Source organism: Ascidiella aspersa, chromosome 1 (assembly GCF_963924565.1).
Source record: "Ascidiella aspersa chromosome 1, kaAscAspe10.2, whole genome shotgun sequence".
Lineage (NCBI taxonomy): Eukaryota > Metazoa > Chordata > Ascidiacea > Phlebobranchia > Ascidiidae > Ascidiella > Ascidiella aspersa.
The window spans coordinates 16,251,489-16,279,000 of NC_139447.1; the positions used below are offsets into that span (position 1 = coordinate 16,251,489).

The 27,512-nt window shown below is 35.8% G+C and overlaps 3 protein-coding genes across 4 annotated transcripts; all 3 read right to left on the reverse strand.

The window, feature by feature from the left end:
• Positions 1-1,616: 1,616 nt before the first annotated feature.
• On the reverse strand, positions 1,617-11,442 carry LOC146168060 (somatomedin-B and thrombospondin type-1 domain-containing protein-like). The gene is made up of 5 exons (XM_083388837.1): positions 10,459-11,442; positions 5,414-5,593; positions 5,147-5,249; positions 4,410-4,546; positions 1,617-2,966 (listed from the first exon to the last, which is right to left on the reverse strand). Exons 1-5 carry the CDS (start codon positions 10,706-10,708, stop codon positions 2,830-2,832), a joined length of 807 nt encoding a protein of 268 aa, XP_083244963.1. The 5' UTR covers positions 10,709-11,442; the 3' UTR covers positions 1,617-2,829.
• Positions 11,443-16,801: 5,359 nt separating this feature from the next.
• On the reverse strand, positions 16,802-22,095 carry LOC146168061 (signal-transducing adaptor protein 1-like). Of its 2 annotated transcripts, none has more exons than XM_083389218.1 (11): positions 21,938-22,095; positions 21,785-21,868; positions 21,536-21,657; positions 21,376-21,460; positions 21,223-21,303; positions 20,612-20,737; positions 20,152-20,186; positions 19,054-19,197; positions 18,141-18,352; positions 17,809-17,853; positions 16,802-17,358 (listed from the first exon to the last, which is right to left on the reverse strand). In XM_083389218.1, the coding sequence occupies exons 1-11, from the start codon at positions 22,004-22,006 to the stop codon at positions 17,264-17,266; spliced, it is 1,098 nt and encodes a 365-aa protein (XP_083245344.1). In that variant the 5' UTR covers positions 22,007-22,095; the 3' UTR covers positions 16,802-17,263. The 2 variants fall into 2 exon arrangements, with proteins under 2 accessions (XP_083245344.1, XP_083245343.1); XM_083389217.1 differs by having other exon boundaries at positions 21,785-21,871.
• A 551-nt stretch (positions 22,096-22,646) lies between these two features.
• On the reverse strand, positions 22,647-25,945 carry LOC146168062 (uncharacterized). The gene is made up of 3 exons (XM_083389064.1): positions 24,867-25,945; positions 23,624-23,920; positions 22,647-23,466 (listed from the first exon to the last, which is right to left on the reverse strand). Exons 1-3 carry the CDS (start codon positions 25,170-25,172, stop codon positions 23,215-23,217), a joined length of 855 nt encoding a protein of 284 aa, XP_083245190.1. The 5' UTR covers positions 25,173-25,945; the 3' UTR covers positions 22,647-23,214.
• Between the last annotated feature and the right edge of the window lie 1,567 nt (positions 25,946-27,512).

Consider the following 27,512-nt stretch of genomic DNA (forward strand, 5'->3'; position numbering starts at 1 on the left):
TTTATATCGCTAACTTTCTGCTGTAGATACACGGTGCGGATTCTTCTCAAGGAAATTCTGCAATTTATGGAATGCTGGCCAAAGTTCCAAGCGACGGAATTATAGATAACTTTCTCATTGATCTCTTCGACGAGATTTACAAGCTTTAGTTGAAAGTTTTCTAAGCTTTATCTGAACTTTACCACCTGAACTGATGACCTATAAATGTATTTCGATTAATTACGTAATTAAATGCTTCTAAATTCATCGCGTCAAAAAATGTGTCCCATTTTTTTGTTCTGTTAAATAACATAACGAGAAAAGTGCCAGGGAGTAGAATACCTAAAGAAAAAGTAACCGAAAGAATATCGTGTTTATCACGCCACAATGACGCTCCTAATATTTCGTGAAGAAATATACTGATTTTTTTGCTTTGGAAAGAGTTATATTGCTTACTTTATAGCGATAAGACCTTATAGATTCATACAAATATAAAACGATTTCAAAACTAAGTCGATCCCTGGAGCTAGCCTATGACCACATAGAAATAGATGTGTAAGAGGATACGTAAAACATTTGCACGAATTGTCAAATTATTAAAGGGGGCACAATTTGCGATACACCATTGAATGTGATCAACGCAAGGTACTGTATATCTTGCACAACCAACCGTGTTGTCAGAAAAGACGACGATCTCAATTACACAGGCTGATAACATATAATTATGTAGCTGTAATGTTTATTTTTCCATTCAAATTATTTTACAAGTCTGTGACACCATGCCTTGTGCGATTAGGTTACAAATTATTGTTTTGTGCTCGTCTTTTTCTAATCTAAATGTGATCACTTCTAGTGACCTAGGCTAAATTGCGAATTTTACGTCATTTATAGCAATTTTATGTTGAGGACGTCTTTATGGTGGTATAATGTTGTCGATTTGGTCTAATTGACTATTTTGTGACCGGCAGGGTCTAAAACAGGTGTCGGGAACGTATCGCTCGCGAGCCATATATGACTCTTTTGGTGACGCCATATGGCTCTTTGATTAGTAGGCTAATCTTGCTCGCAGATGAATCTAAGCTTTTCTTCATTATCAAGACTTGAATAAAATGATCCTCTTTCAAAACGTATTTTTTTTAATTTAAAACTAGTTAAATAACAATTTTTTCGCGCTTATTCCTATTTGTCTTTTTGTGTCAGCCGATTTAAATAAATCTCTTTGCAGATAAAAGGTCTTAATGTTCGTGCCATGGTCCCGTAAACAAAGTTTTGCAAACTTAGCCAATGCATTTTTTCGCGTTTACTATGTTGCCTTGTTAAAAGGTCCATTTCAAATTACTGTTTTGCCAACCCTAACAGTTGTTAAAAAATATGGCTCTCTTGGAAATAGAACGAAAAACATTCGGTTTTTATGGCTCCCTTCGCTAAAAAGGTTCCTGACCCCTGGTCAAAAGTTATTTAAATTTTGCAGCCCATTTGAATATGAAAGGCTTTATTAGGACATGTTAGACAGGGTATTTTTTGAGGACGGTTGTTAAGCATTCTTTGTCGCGATGAATCACAAAAACACCTTGTGTTGCCATTTTTAACTTTTTAACTTTTTTTTTGCTTGCCTATAAATAGTGACACGTCTTCTTTTAACGTATATTATGCAAATGGTAGTGAAGTACATGTAACGCAAAACAGCAAATTAAAAAATAAATGTTTAACTATAATGTACTTTTCAAAGAAAATCGAGGTGTATTTCTGTTGGTGATTTTAAAATACTTTAAGACTCTTATACAACTTCAGCCAATCAATGATCTCACACTAAATAAATGCAACTGAAAAACATACAAACTTGAGGACTCATGTATACATAACAGGTTTTAACGCATACAAACGAAATCCAAAAACTACGAATCGTGAATAAGTGAAAATTTTAAACTAGTTTGCAACCAATACTTTTTAAATAAAGCAATGTTTTTTTCCAAAATGTGTTATTAGGCAGATAACATCTTATTCTGAAATAAAGGTATAGTGACATTTTGACCTGATACGCGCATGGCTTAATATAAAATTCTGACTTCACCCAGGAATGGGCTTTCACGAATTTAATGGTTTATTTCTGTTTGGGTTTACAACTTGATCAAAGAAAATTTGTAGATATTTTTGGAGTGAGATTGTGTCGTAGTAAATCTTGTTTTTAAATTATTGCAGAAAAACGCAATTTCACCAATTTATTTGATTTATGCTGATATTAATAAACTATTCTTTATGCATTTCGGTTAATTAAACCCTTCCTTGTGCAGTCAGTGTAAACCATGCAGTCCGTGAGTGGAACTATTACTAGGCGATTATGGTAACTTATTATTCATTGTTCTACATCTGCAATATTAGCCGGTACCCTTTATATTTTTGGAATTCATTTTTCTATAATTGGCGTGACACAATCTGATATAAATTAGCCAAAGCCCTAATAAAATCTTTACTTAAACACCAACAGATGCATGAAGATAAAATTGCATGCAAAGAAGAAACATTGCTGAAACTAAAATCAACTATAAATAGGTTACAGTGCATTCACGGTGTTCCCACACAGCGCTGTTAAAACCCACTTATGTTGGGTGTTATTTAAAAATGTTTCGAGGTAGCAATGTTAAAGAGAGATTGAAATGTTAGTAACAAAATTAGTTTCACAAACTATTTCGTAAAATTGTTGTCGAATTAGTGAAGAAAAACGTCACACAACACTGATTAAAAAAATGATTTTTTTGTTTAGTACTAATTTTAGTTTAAATCGAAGCCCTTTAAGTAAATACATGTCTAAAATTAGGTCTATGTATATTACTAATGAAAGTTCAAAACAAATCACACAAAAATAAAGTCTTTTCCATGTTGCTCGCCACATTTGCAATTCGTGTGTTTTTCACCTTCACTTTTCCATGTTCCGTGACATGGTCGACCCAAGAGCGCCATCCAACGGCTTCGTACTCCTATCAAGCTGCCTGTAATTAGCAAGTATCTCCCATTATTAAAATGCTTTGTTTTTGTGTAATATTTTGACACAATACGTGATTCATAATGCATTTTAACAAACTAAAAAGGCAAAGCAACACGCAAAACCTTAGAAAGTTTCTTAAACCTTGTTTTAAAAAAGGGTTAATTGATTTTTAGCGACATTCTGGTTCAGTGGATTCCTACTCTTTTGAAAAGTTTTTTCCTTGGGCTGGGCGGTAGACTCTAAACAATATTGACTTTACTCTTACCTAGTACTTAACCAATTCTTAAGCCAACCCAAAATAAAAAGGAAAAACGATTCCCCTACTGTCAGTGGCCTAACATGGATTACATATATACATAGGATTTGGCCTAAACTGTTATTGACCAAACCTGTTCAGAAATGCTACACCCTTTTTTTGACCAACGGGAAGAACCAACGCCGCAAACCTTCTACACATTTTTTTTACTTTTATCCTTCCCCACCTCACATGTAAAAATAATAACTTAAAATCACACGGTGTACATAATGTAAAACAACCCCAAACATTCGTCAGATATTTTTGAGTTTCGTGCACTTAAGGCTTTGAATGATTTAGCTTAAAAACTCTTTTCATCAAGAACGGTTTATTTTACTTTATTTTATTAAGTGACATCTAGAGCAGGGTGGTCCAAGGTTGACAGCATCGAGGGCCACAATATTTCTTGCATATTCTTTGCGGGCCACAAACATAAGGTTACATCCGTACGAGGACGTGAAATGTTTAAACATCGACGTCACAAATAATTGGCCAAGACATATAAGTTTCACAAACTTGCTACTACCGTCGAACTTGTGCGCAATGAAATCGTAGGGTAAGAGACTGTGGAAAATGGTGCACGCGAAGCGCGAAAATTTTTGCGTATTTGACAATACTTTTCAGTTAGAAGACAGCATTTTATAAGCGTACAATGTTCACGGAAACAAAAAAAATTAAGAGAGATGTCGCATACTACACAATCGCCAAATACAAAGACGTTTTCGTTTTGCGCAAAAAGGTATTAACCAGATAATTTTAGCTGAAATTTCATCTTGGAATGGGTCAGCGCGTTAGGGTAAAGTCACAGTGAAAACCACATTTTTAGAAAAGTTTCGTATAAGACGCACTGCGGCTCAAACCGGTCATTAGTTATAACACATACCAAAATTAGGCGTCCGTGCTACTCCCTGCTGCGAATTTGGTGAGCGATAGGAATCTGGGTTATTTCATGGTATAACTGGAAAAATGTAATCATGACCAAACAATTGCAGTATTCTTACTGTTCGTTTGTCACTTAGATTTCTTTGAGTAAACAGTCAACGGTACGCATTGCAATAATTCACAGTGCTCGCGGGCCACGAAAAATGATGTCGGGCCTGGGTTTGGACCACCCTGATCTAGAGTATGCATGCGCCAAAGGACGTGGCAAACCTGCACAATGTCCTTTCTTGTCCATAGCTGTGTCGTGGCATTCCACGCAAACACGGGAGCCCACTTTGAGAACATGATAAGGAGATGCATACCGGCAAGACCACGCTATTGATGTAACGTGATAGTTGACGCAGTAACTGCAACAAAAGCATATGGAAAAGCTAAACACCAAAATCACTTATTGCACAGTTCAACAATATTCTGGAATAACATATACGATCCGCAATAAAAAGTCTCAAAGTCGGCTAAATTTGAAGCCAGGGTGATAAAATAAAGCCGAGGTGATAAAATAAATCACAGAGCACGCCAGCGAAGACTTTACCAAGAACCTGTAATTTGTCCGTAAGTGCGTGGATGACGCTCTTATGTGCCAGGTAAGCACCCCGAGCCACGTTTAGAAGGCGGAAGGCCCGAGGTTGCTTGAAGTGAACGCACGCCTTGAACTTTTCACTGGGGCGCGAAACAGAATCAGTTTGCATTTTAACGCAGCGAACAATGCGATGTCGACGGCCATTATCGATTGCGATATGTTAACGCATCGGTGATAAGATCGCCGGGTCGCTCCGCTGGATCATATCAGGATCAACTTAAATGTCAATATTTACCCTTGAGCATTGGTAATTGCGTTCACCGTTTTACGATGCGTGAACGTGTTTTTAAGAATGACTTTTCTGCTTTTGCATATTTTTTCATCCCCAAGGCTTTAGGATTTTACGCAAAACAATCTTTGGCATTACCTGTCCCGTCTTTTGGCGACTTTCTTTATTTCTGTAGGGCGCTGGTATTTGTCAGGGATGTTGCGCTGCCGATTCAAATATGCCGGTAGTAGTTGTGCTATTTCTATAATATAAAAAAATAGGAAAGGGTTGAAAAGCACAAAAACTTTAAAATATCGATTTTATGTTAAAATGTTTAAGTCCACTTAAACTTGTAGAAACTTGTAACGAAATATTACGTTATATAAATGCACCGGTGGCCTGGATATAGAAGTTATGTAATCTTACCACTGTTCCTGCACCTTGCGTCGTCATGGTAACAGGCCCGAGTTTGTTGACGTTGACCGCAAGGTTTTCCACCTCCCGAAGCGGGAATGTGAATATCTCGTCTTCTCATTCTTGTTCCACGCCCACATCGCGCCGTACAATGACTCCAGTGACTCCAGTAAGTCATCACGCAGTCTTGCGCTGCAGGTTCAACATGTAGGAATTAGTAGACTTAGTAGCTTTACAAATGTTTGTCCCTTAAGGTGTTTCTCCTAAAAGATAGCTAATACACATAGTTTTGATATGAATTATGTTATTTATTACATGGATCTCAAGTGATGGTTCAAAATTCAATGAGCGACATACTGACAACCAAGCTTCGAATTCCAACAGATATAGACAAGGTGTTAAAGCGTCGTAAAATATTTTTTCAAAATTTTTTTTAAAGTAACATTAATTATTATCAGTAAAGGAATTAGCGTCATGTCACATCCGTACTAACAGCAAAACGAGAAACCACTCCTGTGACCACCCAACCTGACGTGATGGCCCATTTCTTGGTTTAACAATTCAAGAAAAGTAAAACTTACAAGCCATGGCTTACGGCTGCTGTGAGCGATCGGTGTGTGGCTGTGTGGGTTGCGGGCGGCCACTTGTGTGCAACTGCGCGGATATGTTTAAATACACAAGCGGATTTTGCCCTGTTTATCCATTTCATGGTTTGCGCTCGAGTGGGAAGAGTAGTATTGTGTTATCAGAGAGTCCCGAAAGTAACATAAAACCGTTTCTTACGCCTAGACAAGTGACCACCCAAATAGGATATCTTGCGGATTTTTGGGTTTTGTTTTAGGACTCAAAAAGTTAAACAAGGGTTAATGGAACTTAAAATTTGTATGGCAAAATATCCTTATTTTTAGAAGCGTAAATAATAAGAAATTCCGTTATGACTACGTTTTGCACAATACATTTACCATACATTATCGTATATCTGCCGTTTGTACGCTAGTGAAGCGGCAGCCTTAAAAAGCCACAAGCCACGCTGCAAGCGAATAAGGCAATATACGCTATCACTAATTACGAATTCTCGTGGGATGTTACCTATGTTACCCTTTTAGGCTGTGCCAACCGCTGCTTTAGTTACCTGATCTTCTGCAATAAATATTAGAATTATCGGTTTATGAAAATACTTTGTTGATTTCATGATAAACGAAAGATAAGTTAAATAAATCGATAGCCAGAAAACCCGTTGCTTTGCTATGCAGTACTTTCTGACGAATAGCTACTACGTTCACATTTGAAGCGCATTTAGTATGGTTTTTGGATTGTTTTGTTCGTTACTTTCTTTGAGATTTTCTCCTTACTTTATTTAAATAGTTACGCCAAATGAACTTCGTTTCATCTCGGAGGGAATATTTTGATCCAATGTAAATTGTATGATCTGTGACAGCTCGATCAGCGGCAACTGGCCGCACACAACACACGCAAGTCAACTTACTCTATAACATTGTGTACGGACAAGCGGATTTGCTATACGCCTTCTGTTACTTTACATTAAATAAGATCTCTTAAAGCAAATGTTTTTTACCGCCATTGTGTACATTACATGTTGATTTTTGGCCAAGCATCGTTATAGTGCGATTATTTACTAACGAATTGAATAAATAGTCGTTATAATAATTCGTCTCAATGTGTGCAGCATATATAACATCAACACAGCAAATGTTAAATGGTACTATTGGAATAATGCCGTCTACCTCGAATAGTATTTAATTCATTACATCTTGAGTCAAAAACAATCGCTTGGACAACGACTAATAAATGGTCAAAATCTACGTTGTCGAGAACTGCATCATTTCATTACTCACAGTGTTTCCATTCTTCAGTTTTATGGTGCATTCTGTGACAGGAAAAAACATGCCCGTTTACAAATTGTTCGGCCTCTTTACGGTGGCACGTGTTAGGCCTACATATAGAGAACGAATCGCCGTAAAATAGCATTCCGGATTGACCCAAAGCAAATGCCACCGCCCGCTGTGTGCCAGCGGTCGACCTGGCCAGGCCGGCTAGGCATACACTGGAACAAGTAAAATTAAAGCACTGTTTGTTCGTGGCACTGCGATCCATTCGATCCATTCCTTCAGTTGGATATAGTTTGCGAATTGGCTTTAGTTCTGTCCGCCCATTGCGGACCGGAAACCAAAATATAAGACATAAAAGCCACATGGAGTACCGCCGTCGTATCACCGGGTCAGAGGGAGTTAACGGCAATTCTTTTTTTATGCTGAAAATGCTATCTTGGTTGTTTTGAATAGCTTAATCTAACTGGCACAGTCAGAACTATTTAAAGCGTTCTATTTACGATTGCATACCTCGCCATACATTCCCGTTCTTTTTTGTATACTGTTTTCCAAGCCGACACATATTACAGGAACCGTGGTAACATTACGGGTTGGTTGATATAATTGATTAATATCTTGTTAAATGAATAAAAAATAGCAACGTCGTCTCTTTAGTACCAAATCCCGTGTTTAAAAAAAATACACACTTTCCGTTTTATTTTATATTTGCGAGTTAATTAATAAGATAAACCATCTTGCTTTGGGTCAACGCGAATTTTGGTAGACACCGGACGTAACCTAAACCCAAAAATGTTCTCGTGCAAGAATATTTCCAAATTTTTGTGCTCTCTCACACAGATACACTTTTTATCTTATAGACAGTTTATCATAAGGAAGCTACTAAACTGACCACAGATGTATATTTTTGTACTCTATTTTGTTTTGGTTGGAACTCAAAGATACGCCGAAAGGTGGAAAAGTTGTCTACCACATACGGATCGCTGTAGCCACAAAAGGGCAATTTTTACTATTACTTCAGTTTACCCAACGTTAAAAGTACATACCACGTTTTTATACCGGATGTGCAACTATAATTCCATGGCAAATTTGTAAGCGTCTTACACTTTCTCTAGCGCATAGAGATGGCGGTATTATCGCAAGACGTTGTGTTGACACAAAGGCGACCCGTGCGTTGCGATTTGAAAAGATCAAGGGGATAGCTCTCCGCCATAAACACTAGTAAAATTGCCTGAAAAGAAAATTACCCCAACGGGTTCGCAATGTTTTATACAGAAAGATAGGCGTCAAGAAATCTTTTCATGATTGTGTTGGACATACGACTATGCAAATATAAGTGAATTATATTTTGGAAAACAAAACACATGATCGACGACTCGACGTATTCCATCGCCGTCAGAAAATAAATATTGGCTTTCTGCTAGAAAGTGGTTTACGTGGCCTTATTTATAGATGTTAAAATATAAACTACATTAGCTATCCCCGAAGAATGACAGTCGTAAATCAAGCAAACAGCCGCCCAAACAAAGTCTTGTGCTCTCAGATGTGGCTATAATTTCCCTAAAAGAATAAATTATTACGAAGTGAGAGAAAACATGTCGGTGTTGTGTCCGTCAGTAGCTTACAACAAGTAAATGAATATTCTTGGCGTGTGTAACGTGGTCCCTGGCAGTCTGGCGCGTAAATTAACTGTAAACAAAAACGTCTATAAACACCACGCTCCCTGACAAAGCGCAGGATCGGAAAGGTGTTGACACGACCGGTTTCTAACCACGGTTTTGTGTTACGTCTAATTGCTTTCCAAACAAACAGACAATTTCACGCAGCGGGCATGTTTTCTTTAAGCGCTGATTTACAAACAAAGTTAGCAGTAGAGTGTTAGGAATGCCGTCGCCCCTCAGCGTCAATTACAATTAAAGCTATCGCTAATTGTCGTTTCCATACCCTACATGTTTTCTAACTGATTAAAGTCCGAATAATAACGTTGCCAAGGCAAAGTGACCGTCCATTAACCTTTCACAGCAATGCTGTTAACAGAGTTGGCAGTTTGCGACCAAGCCTTGACTAGAATAGACACTGAGTCGCATTAGTACGACAGCTGATGCAGCTTCGTTTAAATGCCGTTATTGCGTCGATCAAGTCCCAAGCGTCACCAGGAATATAGTGCGGTTTCTTAAATTACCTTTGTAAGAATGCTATGAGTCCATGACGTATATGTTTATAATCCTACGATTTATTTTCAAATGATTTTAGCAATGATATATTTTGAACATTGAACATTCTGTAATCTATTTCATTTGCACCTGTTTGAGCGACAAAATATCAACAATATCACATTTGTAAAGCGGTTAGCCTGCACAATGGCATCACTAAACAATCGAAAAGGCGGCCTTTTCATGTTACCGTCTGATGCAGTTACTGAATAACTTTTGCGATGTCAAATTTAAAGTAAGTAACATACGAGGATAACTACGCATGAGTTTTTTAACGTTTTAAAACGGTTTAAAATCAAATAGGAGTGGCGAAATTTCCTTATTTGAAATATAAATTGGCCATAATTAATGCTCGTTTATATCTAAAGGGTAAATTATTAAACATTAAAAAAATAAATTGAGCAAACTCTTTTCTTCAAATTTATACCTCTTTTCAAATACCCACAATCGTTTATCAACCCAAGTTATTACCCAGTGCCCTTTCACTACAAATGCCTTATTAATGTAGCAAACATACGAACACATAGCTTACAGACAAACGCTGTTAAAAATATTGAATATCTTATACATAGTAGATTTTGATAATCCGTTTATAATTGTATTGTTTAATGACAGTTACGAAATCCCTGCAGAATGTTAAACAGTCACAACGATGTTTAGCTAGCGCATTTCAAGCGCTATCGACAAAAAAATCTAGTTTATGGACATTCAAGAAAAAGCCCGCATTCCTCTACTTAACGCCAAACCAAAAATAAATAGGTATATAAAAAAACCTTTACAACCTTAACTGAACTGCAAAACAGACTAATATACAATGATATACAAAAAAATGGTGAACAGATATAAAAAAATTAAATATTCTTTTTTACTGAAAGCATAATCAATGCGTATTGAACGTATAATCACCACAGCACATTTATTTAACATATATTCAAACTCTATTTTGAAAAATAGAGTCGAACTATTTTTTCTTATAAACAACATAAAATTTCCATACCTCTGCTTAGGCAGTAGGACTTGTAGTCATCGCAGCAGTCCCCTGATTTCTGGCAAAACTCATCGCAGTAGCACGACCGCGAATATTTGTTCCTGCTGAGCCCATAAACAAACTTGCAATCAACGTTTTGGCCTGTACAGCAACGCTCTATTTCTTCACATCCAGCTTCAGTTTCTTTGACAACGAGAAAAATTACCAGCAACACAAATGCCAAGCCCTTTGAAAGCTTCGTTTGTTCATACAGCCCCATGCTATGAAAGTAAGTTTATTTGTTTTGGCAATTAATCTTTTCACCAATGTTTGCTTAGATTATCCCACTCTCAGTTTATCCGAGATGATGCTTTCGTTGCAGTTGTAAGCACCAACTGCTCCACCAATCCACCAAAGTTATATAGTTACGCTTAAAACATGTAACGCAACAGCATAGTGAACAAACAAGCAAATCTTTTCAAATTTACTTTAAGAGTTCTATTAAAATATCAAATGTCAATCTGTTTCATATCGGACAACGCAACGAATGCTAAAATTTTCGAGTCTGTTGCGGTAGAAGGGGGATTGCTTGAACGATATAGCGCTTATACCGCCGTACGGTACATGCTTCTGTTGACACAAGATATCAGATCACGCAGGATGTTTGCGCAGTCAAGGCGGTAAAGATTATCCTTATATACTGAACGTTTAACTTGTGGTTTGGCCTGACACAAAGACTTCAATTATTTAATACTTTACTTTTAAACTCGGAAATATTTTAATTGTATACTTAAGTGCTGTTATACCTCGATAAAAGTATATTTTAAAATCGTCTTCAAGGTCGACAATCGACCCATGGACACTCAATCGTTAACACTAACTGTTAATTATTATTAGTATTATTCAATGCATTATTTACTTTTCTAACAACTTTTTCATGCGTACACATAACCGTCTCTTGCAGTTAACCTGGAGTAGCATAATCTAAAAAATCGATCAACTGTTGATGACAAGATAATAATGTAATTTACCACAAGTTTATAAATCCAACATGCAGATCGTGAGACTCAGTATTACATTTTGTTATACGAGAAGCACTGGTTAAGCTGATAGTTCAAATGTTGTAAGACAACCTTTTTCTTTGCTTGCCGGCGTTTTACGTTTGTCTCCATCGAACGACAAAATAAGAAAAAATGCGTCACATTTGTTCAGAAATATGTGATTTTTCAAACGGCTGAAATTTTTAGTGGTGGTGAAAGTATTGTGTTTTTAAAGAGGTAAACTTTTGGTCTAGCTTAGTTATAGAAATATTACAAACGAAACCAAAGAACATTTTAAGTTTATTTTTGGCTTGCAATCGGCAAAGGTTTTGCGACAACCAACCCCAGACTCAATACATCATGTTAGTCACTAAAAAAGCCATGTATTTCATTTAAAACATACATATAAGTAAGCACAACTTAATACAATACGCTGCCATTCTGATTTTAAAACTGTAAGTTTTGAACAACAGTTGTGCAGAAGTGTTTCATTGGATGCTTTTTTTAAATATAATCGGGGCCTTTTTAAATGATTGCACGTATCTGGTTCTCATAATCGGTGTGCCAAAGTAAAAAATGCTTACCGACTTGTTGCTATAAGCCTTGTTAAAATACTAAAAACTAAAATTTTACATTTATTTTGCCAAAATCTTGTTGGCACATTTGGATGGCCCGAATACAAAGCCATTTTTAAGTGTCGTGCCAAAAGGATTGATGCCCTAACTCTGCCTGGGTGATCTTTATAAAAATAAGATAAGTTAACTCTTTGTTCGTTTTCGGATAAATGGAAAAACGCAAATATATCAAGAACAAAAAACTAGAATAATGATCATGACATTTATCCACTGAAAAAGACGAACAAGTAAACCTAATTGACTAACGTCACAATAAACACAAAAAAACGTAGTAAAGGTTTCTAAAAACAGTTCAAATACAATGGAAGAAATTAGTTATTTATGTACTTGTACATGAGTTTTTGATGTTTTAGGCCAGGGCTCGGTAACCTACAGTCCGCCGCGGGTGTGATCCGACCGGCCAATGTAATTCATATACAGCCCGCGATCTCTTTTACAAACTGGACATGAGATGTCCTATCTTTTCGTCTAATTTAAGTATAAATTTGAGTTGTTATATTTTTGTCTCAGCCCAAGGGCGCCGTATGCATGGCAACTATTTAAGTGGAAATTAATCGCAACGTGGATCTCTAAAGTCTAAGATGAAAAATCTACCAACTTTAACCATTGATATTTTCGCGTATGCATTGTATATTTTCTATGCACAATAAAAACCTCGATTTTTTAAGTTTTTCATATACCCGAACAATCAACTGTTAAGCGTTACAACTGTTACAAGTGTCTTAGAGTAAAAAACAACAATTCGTTAACAAAACACTGAAGCCTGCAACGACGGAAACTGTTTATGTCTATTAATATAGTCCGATGGATGTTTAAAATAACAATGTTGAAATGAGTTATTTTTAAGTCAAATTTTTGTCATAAAACAGTTTGCCGTTAGGCTTTCCTGCTTTTTCGGTACAAAAATAATCGCAATAGATAAAGGCCACTGAGCGTAAGTATTGCGCCTTAAAGTTATTTTTTCTGGATGTTGCGCTGTTCAATTAAACATTTTCCAAAATACCATATATCCTAGCATTTTTTTGTATGACACGTTATTCGTTTTTTTGTTGCCGGTCACACAAAGCACGATAACTAGGCCTAGTATTTGTTTTGTTCGTTTAAATGAGGCGGTGACCACATCAAACACTCACCGCATTCATTTGTTTGACTCCAATTTTACTCTTTCACCGATGATACAGAATGTCAAATAACAGATAGTCACTTATTTAAAATGCGATTTATACAACGATGCTTTAAACTGGGTTTCTTAACTGCCGGCCAGCGATAACTTTTTGCTGGTCTGTGCAGATGGCAAACTATGTTTTTTCTAAGATTTCTATCTTAACAGCAAACATAAAATTAAAAAAAACATTTGCCTTTTAAGTACGTCAAGCCCGCTTTGGGAAGTCTTTTCAGCGCTAAAGCATCCAGTAGTTAATGATACTCTAGCCTAGCTCTAAATTGAAAGTTATGCCAAACTATACAATGACATTAATGCAAAGACGTACGATAGGGTTGTTCAGATTTTGAAATTTTTTGAAAAGTTTAGCTAATCGAAGTTTTTCCCATGGTTTGGACCTTAAAAATAGGATTGACAAAAAAAATTTTAAATTTGGATCATGATTTCGCCCTCCTCAAAGCTCCCAAAGTTTAGCAGTTAAATCATCAAAATATAGGAATTCCCCTATTGCGAAAAATCGCTAAATTGGCTCTATTGTAACCAAACGATGACAAATAGTATTGTAAAATGTTATTTGTGCTATATTAATAACGAATGTGCATATAAAACACAAAAAGCATTGCAAATTAGCTAAATAAAAACATTTTTTTTGCAATGATTGATGTTTTAAAGTCTGAAAACTATCACCGGTGTTCTACGACTTGCAGGAGGCTAGCGTGCTGCTGTGCATCATCAGTGATGTTTGCTGAGTAATCAGTGTTCAAATTGACCATTCTCTCAGTAACATCATTAACAACTTGAAGGTATTTACAAAGTTTTCCGCAACTTGGCAGTCTTTATCTTGCGATGCCTCAGCAAGTTGCAATAAACGCCCAGAAAAGAAACAAGAAACCAGGACTCCTACCCGACTAATTTTATAAATCTGGTGCGTCCTGTTCCTTTTGAACGCATCACTGGCAACCCCAGGCGAAATTTGCTTGGCTTGGGTGTATCCAAAGTTTTTCTCGCCAATGCCGCTTTACTATCTTCATCCATAGTAGGGTGTTAACTGAACATATAAAACAATACAGTTTCTTCATTTAGGTACCAATGATCAACTTCAGCAGCTTGTTGAAGGCAACTTATTGAATGCTCTTTCATGGTTTGCCAAAACGTTGATCATTTATTAGAGCATCGGAACCAATATACGTTTTTACCAAAGCTGAAACATAAAACAAGGCAATAGACTGGTTGATGCGCTGCAACTGGTTTACAAAATCTTGTTCGTAGCTTATCTGTTCCATCCACATATTTTGGCAGTAAAGGAGCTGGCTCACTTATCGAGCACTGCATGTAGCACCAGGTTTGCCAAACGATGTTCATGTGGATGGGCAGTTATGAATTTTCAAAGAAACAGTAAACACCCAGTCCGAATGAATTTAAACATGATTTATGTCTCATTTTGAAGGTGGTGCCTCCTAGTTTATATCGTTAAAATTTGAACTTGTTGGCTCAACGGTTAAGGGTTAATATCGCTGAATATTAATATTCATATGTTTGAATATTAATTTTTTTTTTAAATATTTTTTGCTAAGTGATTGCTGGAAAGATGTAGCCAATACAAGGACTGTGTAAAAATTTCAACTGTGTATCGTCACAACTTTCGGAGATATTGCCCAAAACCTATTCCAGCGCGCCAAGTTCGCGTAGGTATGTAACAGATGGGCTACGAACAAGATTTTGTAAACCAGCTGCCGCGCATCAACCAGTATATTGCCTTGTTTTATGTTTCAGCTTTGGTAAAAACAGGTATTGGTTCCGATGCTTTAATAAATACCTGATAATTTGCAAACCATGAAAGAGTGTTCAAAATAATACAACCAGGTGGCATAGGTTGCCTACAACAAGCTGCTGAAGTTCATCATTGGTACATAAATAAAGAAACTGTATTGTTTTATATGTTCAGTTAACACCCTACTATGGACGAAGATAGGAAAGTGGCATTGGCAAGAAAAACTTTGGATACACCCAAGCCAAGTAAATTTCGCCTGGGGTTGCCAGTGATGCGTTCAAAAGAAACAGGACGCACCAGAATTCAAAAATTTAGTCGGCTAGGACTCCTGGTTTCTTGTTTCTTTTCTGAGCGTTTATTGCAACTTGCTGAGGCATCCAGTTTGTAACTGGACGCAAGCTAAAGACTGCTAAGTTGCGGAAAACTTTGTAAATACCTTCAAGTTGTTAATGATGTTACTGAGAGAATGGTCAAGTTAAACACTGATTACTCAGCAAACATCACTGATGATGCGCAGCAGCACGCTAGCCTCCTGCAAGTCGTAGAACACCGGTGATAGTTTTCTCTTTAAAAAATCAATCATTGCAAAAAAAATATTTTTATTTAGCTAATTTGCAATGCTTTATTGTGTTATATATGCATATTCGTCATTAATATAGCACAAATAACATTTTACAATATTATTTGTCATCGTTTGTTTACAATAGAGCCAGTTTAGCAAGTTTTCGCAATAGGGGAATTCCCATATTTTGATGATTTAACTGCTAAACTTTGGGAGCTTTGAGGAGGGCGAAATCATGACCCAAATTTAAATTTTTTTTGTCAATCCTATTTTTAAGGTCCAAACCATGGGAAAAACTTCGATTAGCTAAACTTTTCAAAAATTTTTAAAATCTGAACAACCCTAAGTCGTACGATGACGATAATGCCAAGCTTAGAATAGTTAACAGGTACCAAAAGTGTATAATTTACTGTTATCATATTTACAAAATTTCGGTTTAGAAATTTTCGTCCAGAGAAATTACATAATATTTCTTATTCAAAAGTAAGAAGGAACACATCGTATAGTGTTATGCATTTTCATCTTGTTCTTGGTTACGGCAACAAGTTTGCATGACGGACCGAAAGTTTTTTTTGTTAACTAAATAGGTTTGCACGTCATACTTTTCGCAGTACTGTTAAAGTTTAATCCATAAAATTATTTTTTTAATGGGATTTTGGCCGCCCACAAGGAAAAGTTACCTGAATTGGGTGCCTCGCACTACGTTGAAACTAAGTCCGAATTTTTACGGATAATACCGTATAACTTAACATATTATCTTCAGCAACCCTATAATACGATACTCCTTTGTAAATGTTATTTATTAATGACTGTCCCTTAAGGCTTAAGCTAATATAATAGACAATCGTGTTTTTTAAACTCCATAGTAACCGTTCTGCAAAAAGATTTTTTTACCGGTTGAGCGGTGTCGAAGAGTTAAGAACAAAATTTACCCTTACTTGGCTGATTTATTGGCGATAGCTTGTTAGGCTGATTTATTGGCGATAGGCTGATTTATTGGCGATAGCTTGTAAGAACAGTTAAAATGTATTTAATGGTCATTTACCGTGATATAGTAGTGTGAGCATTTTCTTATGGAATTTTCTCCTGGGTTAGTTTTAGTAGTATTTATAAACGTCTCGCTAGATTTACATTTTCAGGATAGTTTTCTCGTAATTAACCACGTGTCTTTGTCAATTATCTCTGCTTTTTTAATATCAAGTTTCAAGGCTCTAAAATGATCGATTTTTAAATGGAAATACCTTCGCATATGCATATACGAAGTGGAAAATAGCATGCAATCATATACAAATAAAATACCAAATAAAGCAATGTATGGCCTAGAAGGTTAAATATTTTTATAAAGTCATAAACGATAAATTACCAAATTAAATGACAGCGAAATATTACAAAAACAAATAAAGGGCATGATTTTCTTAAATACAGAAGGATAGTGATAAGGCTGGGAAAGTGTAAAATTTTACTTGTATTTTTTCGTTAAACTTGATCCTCCTAAAATTAATTCATCTAAAATATAAACGACAACTAATTTATTTCGATTTTTGTAATAAATTTTAGTTCATAGAAGTAATCGTGCCGAGTTAGACAGAAATCAACTATCAGGCAATTTATTACAAATAAGTTTAAAGTTAAACAACAAAGGTTTTCGTATTTTACAAAATTGTATCACGAATATCCACTAGGTATGTATCCCTGTTCCTCATCCAGCACTCGCACAGTTGGGAAAACAGGACAAGAGTTGCGAGGTTGTAGACGTGGACCTATATACACTAAAACGTTAAGGTAAATCTAAACGACGAGGAAAACTTTTACAGGATATTATAAAATTAGTGCTTGAAGCAAACGTTATCATCATAATTTTTTTCATTTGTTGAATCCGGTTCAATTTTATGTGATATAAGATTTAGTGTTATATGAGCAAACTTGCAAACTGCAAAAAATGATGAATTCAGAAATTTGACTAAAAAGGGTAAAAAAGATATAGGAAAAAAAGAAACGTATACACTTCTTGTTTCAATAATGTTGCTCACAATAAAAAATAGATGACAAAATACAATATTATATTTCGCAGAATATCACATATCTTAAAGAATTATTTTCACTTTACAATAATTGACTTCTGGATAAAAAAATGCTTTGGGCCTAGTCCTCATTGACCAACTTTTTTTATAATGTTAAACAAAACTACAATTTTTTGTTATAAAATACACCTGCTTTGGGAGCTGCTGCCATATTGTAATATGTCGATGATTTTTCTGCAAAAAATATATATATATACATAAATACGATAATTTAGTGTCAATTAAATATCAGAAATCCGCAACATCTCGTTAAAAGAAAACCTACAGTATGTTACATAAAACACCTTGACTTGTGTATGCAAAAACCAAAATAGGTTAACTCAAAACTATTGTAAAAGTTAAGATAAAAGAGCTATTTTGTGTTAGACGGTCACTGTGACTGTGGTTAGTACCATGTTACAACTATTTGCAAGAGTTAAGAAAGTAATTAAATGTTGAAATGGAGTAGGCCTACAGCATACCTAAATTCTCAGCGTATACTGGAGTACGGGTGTTGCGATCTAATATATTTTGCTGCAGGGGTACGTATTTCCCGTCGCTCGTTTTCACAAAGTAGTCAACAACCTCGGTAAACGATGACAATTTTGGATGTACCTTTCCTCCAAGGTAGATTTGAAAGTCATGCTTCGCACCAACTGAGGTTTTCTTAACTCTATAGTGCTTAAAGTCATCACTAAATGTAAAAAGATGTTTTGTGAACAATCCCGCATTTATCAACTGAAACATATATACAATATACACAATGTGTACATTGCGTGATCAAGCCATCTTCAAGTCGTTCGGACCAACGATAATGATACAAACAGGAGCTCAGTCGGTATATCGAGGGTCCCAAAGGTTAGCCGGGGTTCGTTAGTTTAAACATCTCTCCGCAGGCTATAATTGTCTTTAGTAAGCCTGGCTTGCTTTCATGATAAATGATTTATATTAGCCTTTCCAAATACATCCGGTGTACTATATGTTGTGTGCCGCCAGTGGTCAGTATGGCTCCAGAAGGGCTCGATAACATAATATATACATTTCTATATGAATTTTTACGTTGCTGAATACGAGCAATCCTGATTTAAATAAGGATACGAACAGGATGCAGCAGGCAGAAACGCTATAGTCGTTTCTCGACCAGTCCCACATAGCCTGCGTTGCGCATTCGGTAAGCGATGGTCCTGTAAAGGCGTGAGGTCGTTTGTTCGAACCTCATTGCAGGCTAGTTGTTTTTATAATCTGGCTTTGCTTACATGATAATTCTGATAATGCCGACTGCTATCGGTAAAGCTTTTCAAAGGTATCCGGTGAAAGTACTTTAAATCAGCATATAGAACACAGTTGCAAAGAAAATCATTATTAAGATTAAGTTTTTCAAATTAATATATCTACATATTGGGTGTCTTGACTGAAACGGCATATTTATATTCCTCGTCTTCAGCATCTCGCATTCGGACTATCATATTTCCGGCCTGCTCATTTTGACGTAACAATTCTTGAGCGTTTTCTCTGCTCATTGGTTCTTTAAAAAACCACCTGCCAAAGCAAAATTCAATGCTGTTAAAAAAACAAAAAACATAGTTAATGGCTAAAATTTACAAAAAAAATTTACATTAAACTTCAATATGAAGTAATTAATAAAATCTTGACTGTTTCGATATAGTTGGACTATTTATTAATACGGATAAAAGGGGCCAGGAAAAAACCTCGCGATTATTAAACAAAACTTAGGCAAAGTTAATCAATAATCAATATGCTTTCTACATACGCGATTTTTTTACGGCTTTACGATGTGGTCGCTAGGATTAAAAGTTTATAGCCTATCATACTTTTCATCTTTGCCAACATAAAACATAATCTCGCTTTTAAATGTTGCACTGTAAGTTACAAATTTTCTCAATTTGAGATGAACGTCCCCTTATGATAACCAAGATAAGTCAAATTTAAAAAAGTTTTTGAAACATAATTTTCTTCAGGCCGATACGTTTTGCCTTAAAATTGCAAGTTGCGACTTTAAACGAGATAAGCAAATGCTGTATGGCCCTCGGCGGAATCAACCTGAAAGTATTTTGCTTGAATATCGTTAACACTTTCTTTTGGGATGACTGAGCATTGTAGTTTTCTAGGTTACTTCTTTGTTGCGACTTTAATATACGAATGGCCCCTTCCTCCCATACGCGTATCTCGGTCAAATAATGCCTAGACTAGACCATTCCATTTGATCACATCTATAAAGCGTGCTGCTCATAAATTCTCGGTTAATTATCTCCTAATCTTTAAACCATTCCCAGGCTCGAGGCCTGATGTTAATACAAAGAGAGAGACTGGTAGAACCTTATTGCTAACATTAACTGTTGGGGAATGGATGTAATTCGACAATGCAAATATTCAATTTAAAGTTGCAGAGATATCGCAAGTTTTATACGAAACGAATAATGTTGTCCTTTTTGAAAAATGCTAACAATTAACGAACGTACGAATCTTTCTTACTTTGGTGTTTCCTTCCACTCAGCGACAGATGTTTTCTATAAATATAGATTAAGCACAAGTTTATTAAAATGTTCTTAACATTTGCATATATTGGGGTATGTTTGCTTTTATTCTACATACGATGTCTTCATGTTTTACAAGCAACGCACTGTAGGTCATATAAGAATACGAATCGTTTTTAAAGTAATGCAAATGTTGTTAAATTGCACAACAATCGCCAATGCAGTGCAATTCAACAAAGGCTGCTTTCGAACGTGAATGCCGAACAATTCTAATGTCGAATTTTAATAATGTTTACTTCCAAGCGTATTTAAAACCTATTCGAACGATGCTACACACAGTTTTTGTTTAAAGAATATTGCGGGTATGAGACCTTCCAGATCTCATGAATTTGTTAGACGCCTTAACATAGTAAATAATAGCTTTGAAAAGTATATTTTTTAATTGCGTCGTCAATTACCAGCACTCTCGGCAATGGTGTGCTTGAAAACCGTCCAGAACTGGGAGACAATACTGGAGAAAAAACAGGGGACTCGCTTGATATCAGTGTAGGTGAGGTGGGTGTTGTTGGTGTCAGATACAAATCCTAAATTCACAACATCTTTCTCAAACAAAACCTACATTGTAATACACAATACATTATGTAGATATTAAAATCGATTTCTGATAAATATCTTCCTGGTATTAGATGTAGTTTACATGGTTTACCATTGATAACGAATTAGCTAACCTGGATAAATCCCATGTCGATGTAAGCCTTGGCAGTTCACGTTACTGCGAGCAAACAATAACCACGGAACTGTTTACCCAAGCACAACTTTCATTTCAACTATAAGCTTCGCATGCGTTTATATCAGTACAAAACAATGTAGGCTTCTTTGCGCTGTTTCTTACATAAAATGACCCAATGTAGAATAAAGTGATGAAACATATAAAAGGAATTTTAAATATATACAATTAATGTGTTTTCGTTTCGCTTAAGAAGTAGATAAAAATATAAGTACAATGAAAAAATTGAGTGTCTTTCCAATTAAATCAAACTATACACAAGTAAATATGACAAACTCTTACCCGTTTAGCATTATCAAGAATGTCGTTCAGTTCCGTAATTTGTCCAGGCAGCATGTTTTCTGTGTTGTTCGGCAACATTTGCTAATACAACGTTTAAATTTAAATATAGCCTTAAGTAAAATGACAATCCATTTAGAGTAGTTTCCAACTTACCAAAATTATGACATGTAAATATCGAAACCACTTTTGCTGTTCTTCGCTAGATTCCGCTCGTATGCGAATGCCTTTTGTCGAAACGCTGAACCAATAAAAAGCTTGTACTTTAGTTTGCTACGAAGAAATAGTTGGGCTACAATGTGTTAAAATACAACACCTGTGTTCCAGCGATATCGTAGGAAAACTTGACTTGTTGACAATAACTCGCTGTGAAATGTCAAACTTGACATTAACCATATCCTTCAGTGCCACTCTTTGAGAAGCTTGCTGCGAAGCCATCTAATTCAAAAGTATACCAAATATTATCAAACAAACTACTAGGAACAACTGATTTATAAATATTTTTACCTTCAAAGATTATTCTAGGAGTGAATTTATATGTGATAAAAACACAAACGTTACTTACTGTATTGGCTGTGACTACCTTAGTTTCGTTTTCTGAAATTATTAATTCATTTCCCTTGAGTTTCACATAACCTTTCTTGTATTCCTTCTGACGTTAAAATTACAAATATTATTAAAAAATATGTTTTATAATAGAGTTTACATGCAAACCTACTGAAGTTGTGAATTTAATATTCAGCCAGCCTTGGTGGTGCAATCTTTGATTTTGCCTAGCAGAGGCCATAGAATGTTTAAAACAACAGTTGTTGTTTCAAAATCACACTATTTATAAAGTCAAATAAAACTGAAACATCAAATCGTACCAGTTTAATATTTTACATCTCTTGTCACATTTCTGACGTATGTGAGTAAGGCTTAACGGTCTATGCAATCTTCTCTATATTTTGACTGGGAAACTTAACCACAAACTAGCTTATCGATGTAAGTAAAGATATCAGGTGTATTTATACCCTAAGGATCTGAAACTCAATGCTGTGACCAGAAAAGTGCTACAACAACAAACAACCTATAGTTCAACTATCCCTTACGACTGCCCAACAACTGCAGAAAACAGCAGAACGATAAGGAAGCCTTATGTTTCGGTTAGCTGAATTAATTGATTAATTAATTAGCAAAGTTTATTTTGATAATGCTAGTTGTATGAAAATGCTTTTAAAAACCTTTACTGTTTTCCTTTTGAACAATCATCACCTCAACACGCCACAGTCAAATACGTCAATGAGTCAAACAAAACCTTTTCAAGCTATGTTATTTACTGAACACATATTTACTGTTCAGTTGCTCACCAGCGCTGTATGTGACAGAGTGTAGCAAGTTAGCAACAAACCTGTTTTGGTTAATCCATTAAACTTCGGCAACAATCGACAATCGTACGCCATGTGCTACATTTGACAATCGAAAAAATATGTATTTGAGGCGCAATAAACAGCAAATTACGTTCATGAAACCAACAACAAGTAGGAAGAAAACAGTGAAATTGCACAGAATTTAAAGTAAGTGCAGACATGAAAGAAAACTATAAAATGCAGTTCGTATTATCATAGCTGACTAGTAGGAATGATAATCAATATTATTAACCAAGTCAGGTCGCTATTAACTTATCAATATGTACATATACTGTATATTCTGTATTACTATACTAAGCAGCAAATGCCATTTGAATTTCGAGAAAACTTGCGTAAACGTTTTTCAGGATTTTACTTGTCTTCTAAGGCATTTCGGTTGCACTTACAACTTCAAAGGTGTAAAAAAGATTTTTCGTTTAAGATTGCGATAAATGTTGTTGAAAGTTTAGGATAATGTATTTCCTTAGTGGTTGTTGGTGCTTATAGTTTGATGTAATAGTTTTGTTCGCAACCCCCTTTCTATCACCCTTGGTATGCAATAAGTAAACCAGTTATTGTTCCTTCTGGAGTTTTTGTGTGCAGCACTTCAAGTATATCTACCGTATGACGAATAATGGCAGACGTCGAATATCGATTTGCCATTAAGTGATCGTTGCAAAACTGGCGAATCTATCGAGGAGGTTTCGTCATGGCACATACTTATGTTTTTGCTTTCTCCGAATCGTGTTGGTGGGCTTGCACTCACACCAGCTCTTTTCTTGCGCCACTGTGAGCGAAATCGGGCAGCAGACTCTCCCAAATCGGCCGTCACTGTGATTGTTCTCTCATCGAAATGAACCTTTGGAAACAACGCTAATTGAAATATATGACATTTATCACGCGACTTTGTTTTTCGTCCAGTAGTTGCGAAACGGCACAGATTATAGTTTTAAATGTTTATATAACAGACCAAACGAAACACGTTATGGATGTAGCAGAAAAATAAAGCTTCTGACCGTTCGCCTTCCTTTAATTCTTCCTAGGGCGACAGGGGGAAGAGAGGACGAAATGGGTCCATTTATTGAGCTGTTACATGATTCCGAGTCACTGTCGTCAACACCAACATTGTCGTAACTGCGTACTCGCTGGATGTCGCTCCCGCGCTTTAATTTTATCATCACATGGCTAAAGTCTTTAGAGGGTCGAGGTAGAGAGGGTGAGTCATACGCTGCATCACCAACAGAATTGATTGGGCAGTCGACGCGACGACTATATCGTAACGTGGATTCATCATTGTCAGTATCGTTAGTTATCTGTAAAAAAATGATATGTTTTTTAAATACAACCAGTAGATTTGAATTACTTCATTTCTGTTGTAAGCCATTAACAAACATGTACAGAAATGTGTGTATGCACAAAAAAATTGACTAGCCTGTTGTAGCTCCATAGCGTTCACAACCATATAACTTCAACAAAGGTAGTAGGGCTGGCTATTAAAGAGTTGTTTAAAATAATAGCCAACAATATGTAACCTATTATAAATAATTATATAGTTTTACCAATGACTTATATTACTTGTAACAATAGCATAGATATCACATTACGAAAATTATTTAAATTAGGAGAGCACTTAGTTTTTTTATTCGCGAGTTATACAAATTCTATTATACCTTGAGTAAGTATACTTTTAGCGCAATTAATCAAATAATATAGTTTGATTGTTTACATCTATAACACGAGAAAGCGCGGTAAATGTGTATAAAACGACAAAGTTTGGTATCAAAACAACATCTTGTGTAGAAATTATTTTCTATATTGAACTACAATAAATACTAAGATGAAGAAAGCATGGCGACGCGCCAATGGCCGTTCAAGCAAAACAATCTCTACCCTATGATACAATGATTAAATTGTCTACTTGACAAGGGTTGTGCGGGCCACATAAAAGCTCTATAACTGAACTTTAAAAAACTGCTTCAATTTTTTGGATTTCCGCAATGTATCAAGGAACTCAATTTTTTTTAATTTCACGAAAACCTTTAACGTTATCGGTAAATTGTTGATATTTATCAACTGTTCATACATTTTAAAATACGCAACGGTTTTTTCAGTGTGTAGTAAAAGGCATAAAATGTCTGATCTTCGTCGGGCAAGTTTGAAAAACGTGACAGTAAGAAAACAATTAAAATAACGAAGAAACAGTCCAAAAAGCGCAATTCTTAGTGTTAACCGGTATAAAACTACATGAATAAAACGAACCTTTAATTTCGGAATGTCGATAGGTGTACTTGCAATATTGCGTCCTCCCATCGAGTGTTTTGTCATCGGCGAGTAGTTTCTTTGATCCAATTCAATAGGGCTGTCGCTATAAGGGAACGAACTGCTGTTGCCGGTCTGGCGTAAATCAAATAATGCTCGATCCGTGGTTTGCCCACGGCTCAGTGAAATAACCTCGCTTTCTCGACCCTGTCTTCCCTCGCTCGCATAATCATCGACGATGGCGTCCTTTGTATTCGAGGCGCAATCTTCTCCCTCTCCAATTGTTCTCGCGTGCTTCGACGTCATGAGTCGAGAAGCTCACCCCGCCGAAAAACGTAAACAAGTCGTTGTCCGGGCGGTTGGCTCACGCTGGTTGGTGCGATGAGGAGCTTGTTGATCAGGCCGACTCGGACACGTGACACGTCGCGACTAAACGTCTGGTACAAATGTTTTCAACAATTTCCTTCTATATATGTCTATATTTGTTTGCCTTATATTATGTTCTTAACCAGAAGCGTTCTGTAATAGCATTTTGATTAATTTCTTTCAAAGTTTAATTTTAATGTCAAAACATTTATTATTTTGTTATTCGTGAAATATTTGATTAGGATTAAATTATCTTGTTTCGTCATATAAAAGTATATTAAAGCGGTGTAAATAATGTACACTTAGTTATAAGTAGCACGAGCAATGAGCATAGTGCACAAGTTCATACTGTTGTGTTTTTCATGTAAACAAGATGAGTATAGTATACGTGGAATCTAGATCTTAAAATAAAAATAGTAATCTGCAAACGTATAAACGCGCTGTAAGCCACGTTAGCATTGTCTGATGACTTTCCAACTTGAGGTTAAACGGCGAACGCTCAAGTGAAAGCACTTGTGTTAGAGTGGCCATTAAAAAAGTTGAGGTCAACCTAAGCCCCGATAAACATACGAAAACAAACGAATCCGCGCAAATACTTATCGTTTCAAAACAAATACCAAAAATCAAATAACGATAACTCATACAAATTTGCTCCGATGAACCTTGTCAACTTTTAAGTTAAGATAATGTCTTCAATCGTAACTACATGTTTGTTAGATCTTAGAAAAATGGTAAAACGTTTTTTTTTTTTTTGCCTAAATATTTGTGGATTTGCAATTGCTCATATCTTTTAAAGCAGGAGTGTGCAACCTGCGTTCCGCAGAGCAAAAATATGTTGCCCGCGGCCTGCTTTACTTTATGACCCGTTACCAAAGTATAGTTTGATTGACCATCTATAAAAAACAATAGGCGAGAGCCAATAAAAGAATCGATTTTATCTACATAGTTGTATGTTCGGTCATACGCAACTTTGAAATAGGTTTAGCCACACAAAATGTTTAGGAACAGCCCAGTTGAGCAAATCTTATAAAACCTAAGGCACAAATATGATATGTTTACCGTGTCAATTATTAAAATAGTTGGAAAGTATTACCACCCTGATCAAAATTTTTTTTTTTTGCTAAATTGAAAATAGAAAACTTTTTTGTAGATACACATAGGCTAATTATTACACAACACATAAGCCTATTGACCAATTAATCTAGCGCAGCGTCCCAACCTCTTTGTTCTCGCGACCCCTTTTGAGTTTTCGATAACTTGCGCGACCCCGCAATTATAGTGTATGATACTTAAACCAGAGTCAACAAAAAATGCATTTAAAAATTGGCAAAATTCAAATTGGGAAAATCAAAATTGCACAAAATTTTGGTAAAATGTCCGGATTTAAGTATGCACAACAAGCTAAACCTGCGGCTCGAGCGTCCACTATTTTTATTACACGTTGTTTGATTGAGTCTACGCTTGACTCATTAATTGAAAAGTGTAATGGTGACGTCATAAACACGGCCGGTTCACTGCAGCTAAAGCCACGTAAACATAAATGTTAGACTGGCGGTTGCTTTTGCACCTTCTATAATGCTAAACTATATCTATACACGGCGACTCCTCTCAGACAAACCCTTTAACAGAATAATAAACCCTACAAAATAAAGTATTTCACGCACTCCACACAAAAATTTCTTGCTTAAACTATGGTACTGTAACTATATTAATAAATATTAATAAAGGAAATAGTAAATTTTAAATTGAAGGTTAGTAAGCTTCATATCCCTGAAGCAAATATCTGCAACAAACCTGGATAAATTGATTTTAGGCGTTGCCCCTAAAAAAACTTGCCTATTTGACTATACTATAGTAATAATGTCAATTGTTTTCCATCAAGATTGTCGCAAAATATCGGGTATCAGTGTAGGAACAATATACAAGGTATCGGTACATTCCTAATTTTGGCTTTGTATAACACATAGTGTTACTAAAATCGCTTAAGACAGGTATTTTCTTTCATTTTAGTTTTCTCCGCAATAATGACAATTCGATGCATTTCGAAGCTTTACTATTCATGACAAAATGTAAATGTTTATAAAACATACAATTTTATTTGTAAGTCACCTATTTACCGACAACAGTTAATAATTACAGTTATGAGTATATACCTTTTACATTCGCCTTCCATACTCTGACAAAAGCCCTAAATACAAAACATTTATCATAAATTACAAAACATTTATCATAAATTATTTTTTATGGGGTTAAATCGGACGTACTCGCGAGCTTCATTCA

What these genes read in the sequence shown, in the direction of transcription:
- LOC146168062 (XM_083389064.1), bottom strand. Translation starts at nt 25,172, where the DNA reads ATGACGTCGAAGCACGCGAGAACAATTGGAGAGGGAGAAGATTGCGCC. An exon ending in TCGACATTCCGAAATTAAAG is followed by an intron (nt 23,921 to 24,866) that starts GTTCGTTTTATT and finishes ATTTTTTTACAG; the next exon opens with ATAACTAACGATACTGACAA. An exon ending in GAATTAAAGGAAGGCGAACG is followed by an intron (nt 23,467 to 23,623) that starts GTCAGAAGCTTT and finishes TTGTTTCCAAAG; the next exon opens with GTTCATTTCGATGAGAGAAC.
- LOC146168061 (XM_083389217.1), bottom strand. Translation starts at nt 22,006, where the DNA reads ATGGCCTCTGCTAGGCAAAATCAAAGATTGCACCACCAAGGCTGGCTG. An exon ending in ATATTAAATTCACAACTTCA is followed by an intron (nt 21,872 to 21,937) that starts GTAGGTTTGCAT and finishes TTTTAACGTCAG; the next exon opens with AAGGAATACAAGAAAGGTTA. An exon ending in GGCAGCAGCTCCCAAAGCAG is followed by an intron (nt 17,359 to 17,808) that starts GTGTATTTTATA and finishes TAGTGTATATAG; the next exon opens with GTCCACGTCTACAACCTCGC.
- LOC146168060 (XM_083388837.1), bottom strand. Translation starts at nt 10,708, where the DNA reads ATGGGGCTGTATGAACAAACGAAGCTTTCAAAGGGCTTGGCATTTGTG. An exon ending in GTCCTACTGCCTAAGCAGAG is followed by an intron (nt 5,594 to 10,458) that starts GTATGGAAATTT and finishes TTGAACCTGCAG; the next exon opens with CGCAAGACTGCGTGATGACT. An exon ending in CGCAAGGTGCAGGAACAGTG is followed by an intron (nt 5,250 to 5,413) that starts GTAAGATTACAT and finishes TTTATATTATAG; the next exon opens with AAATAGCACAACTACTACCG.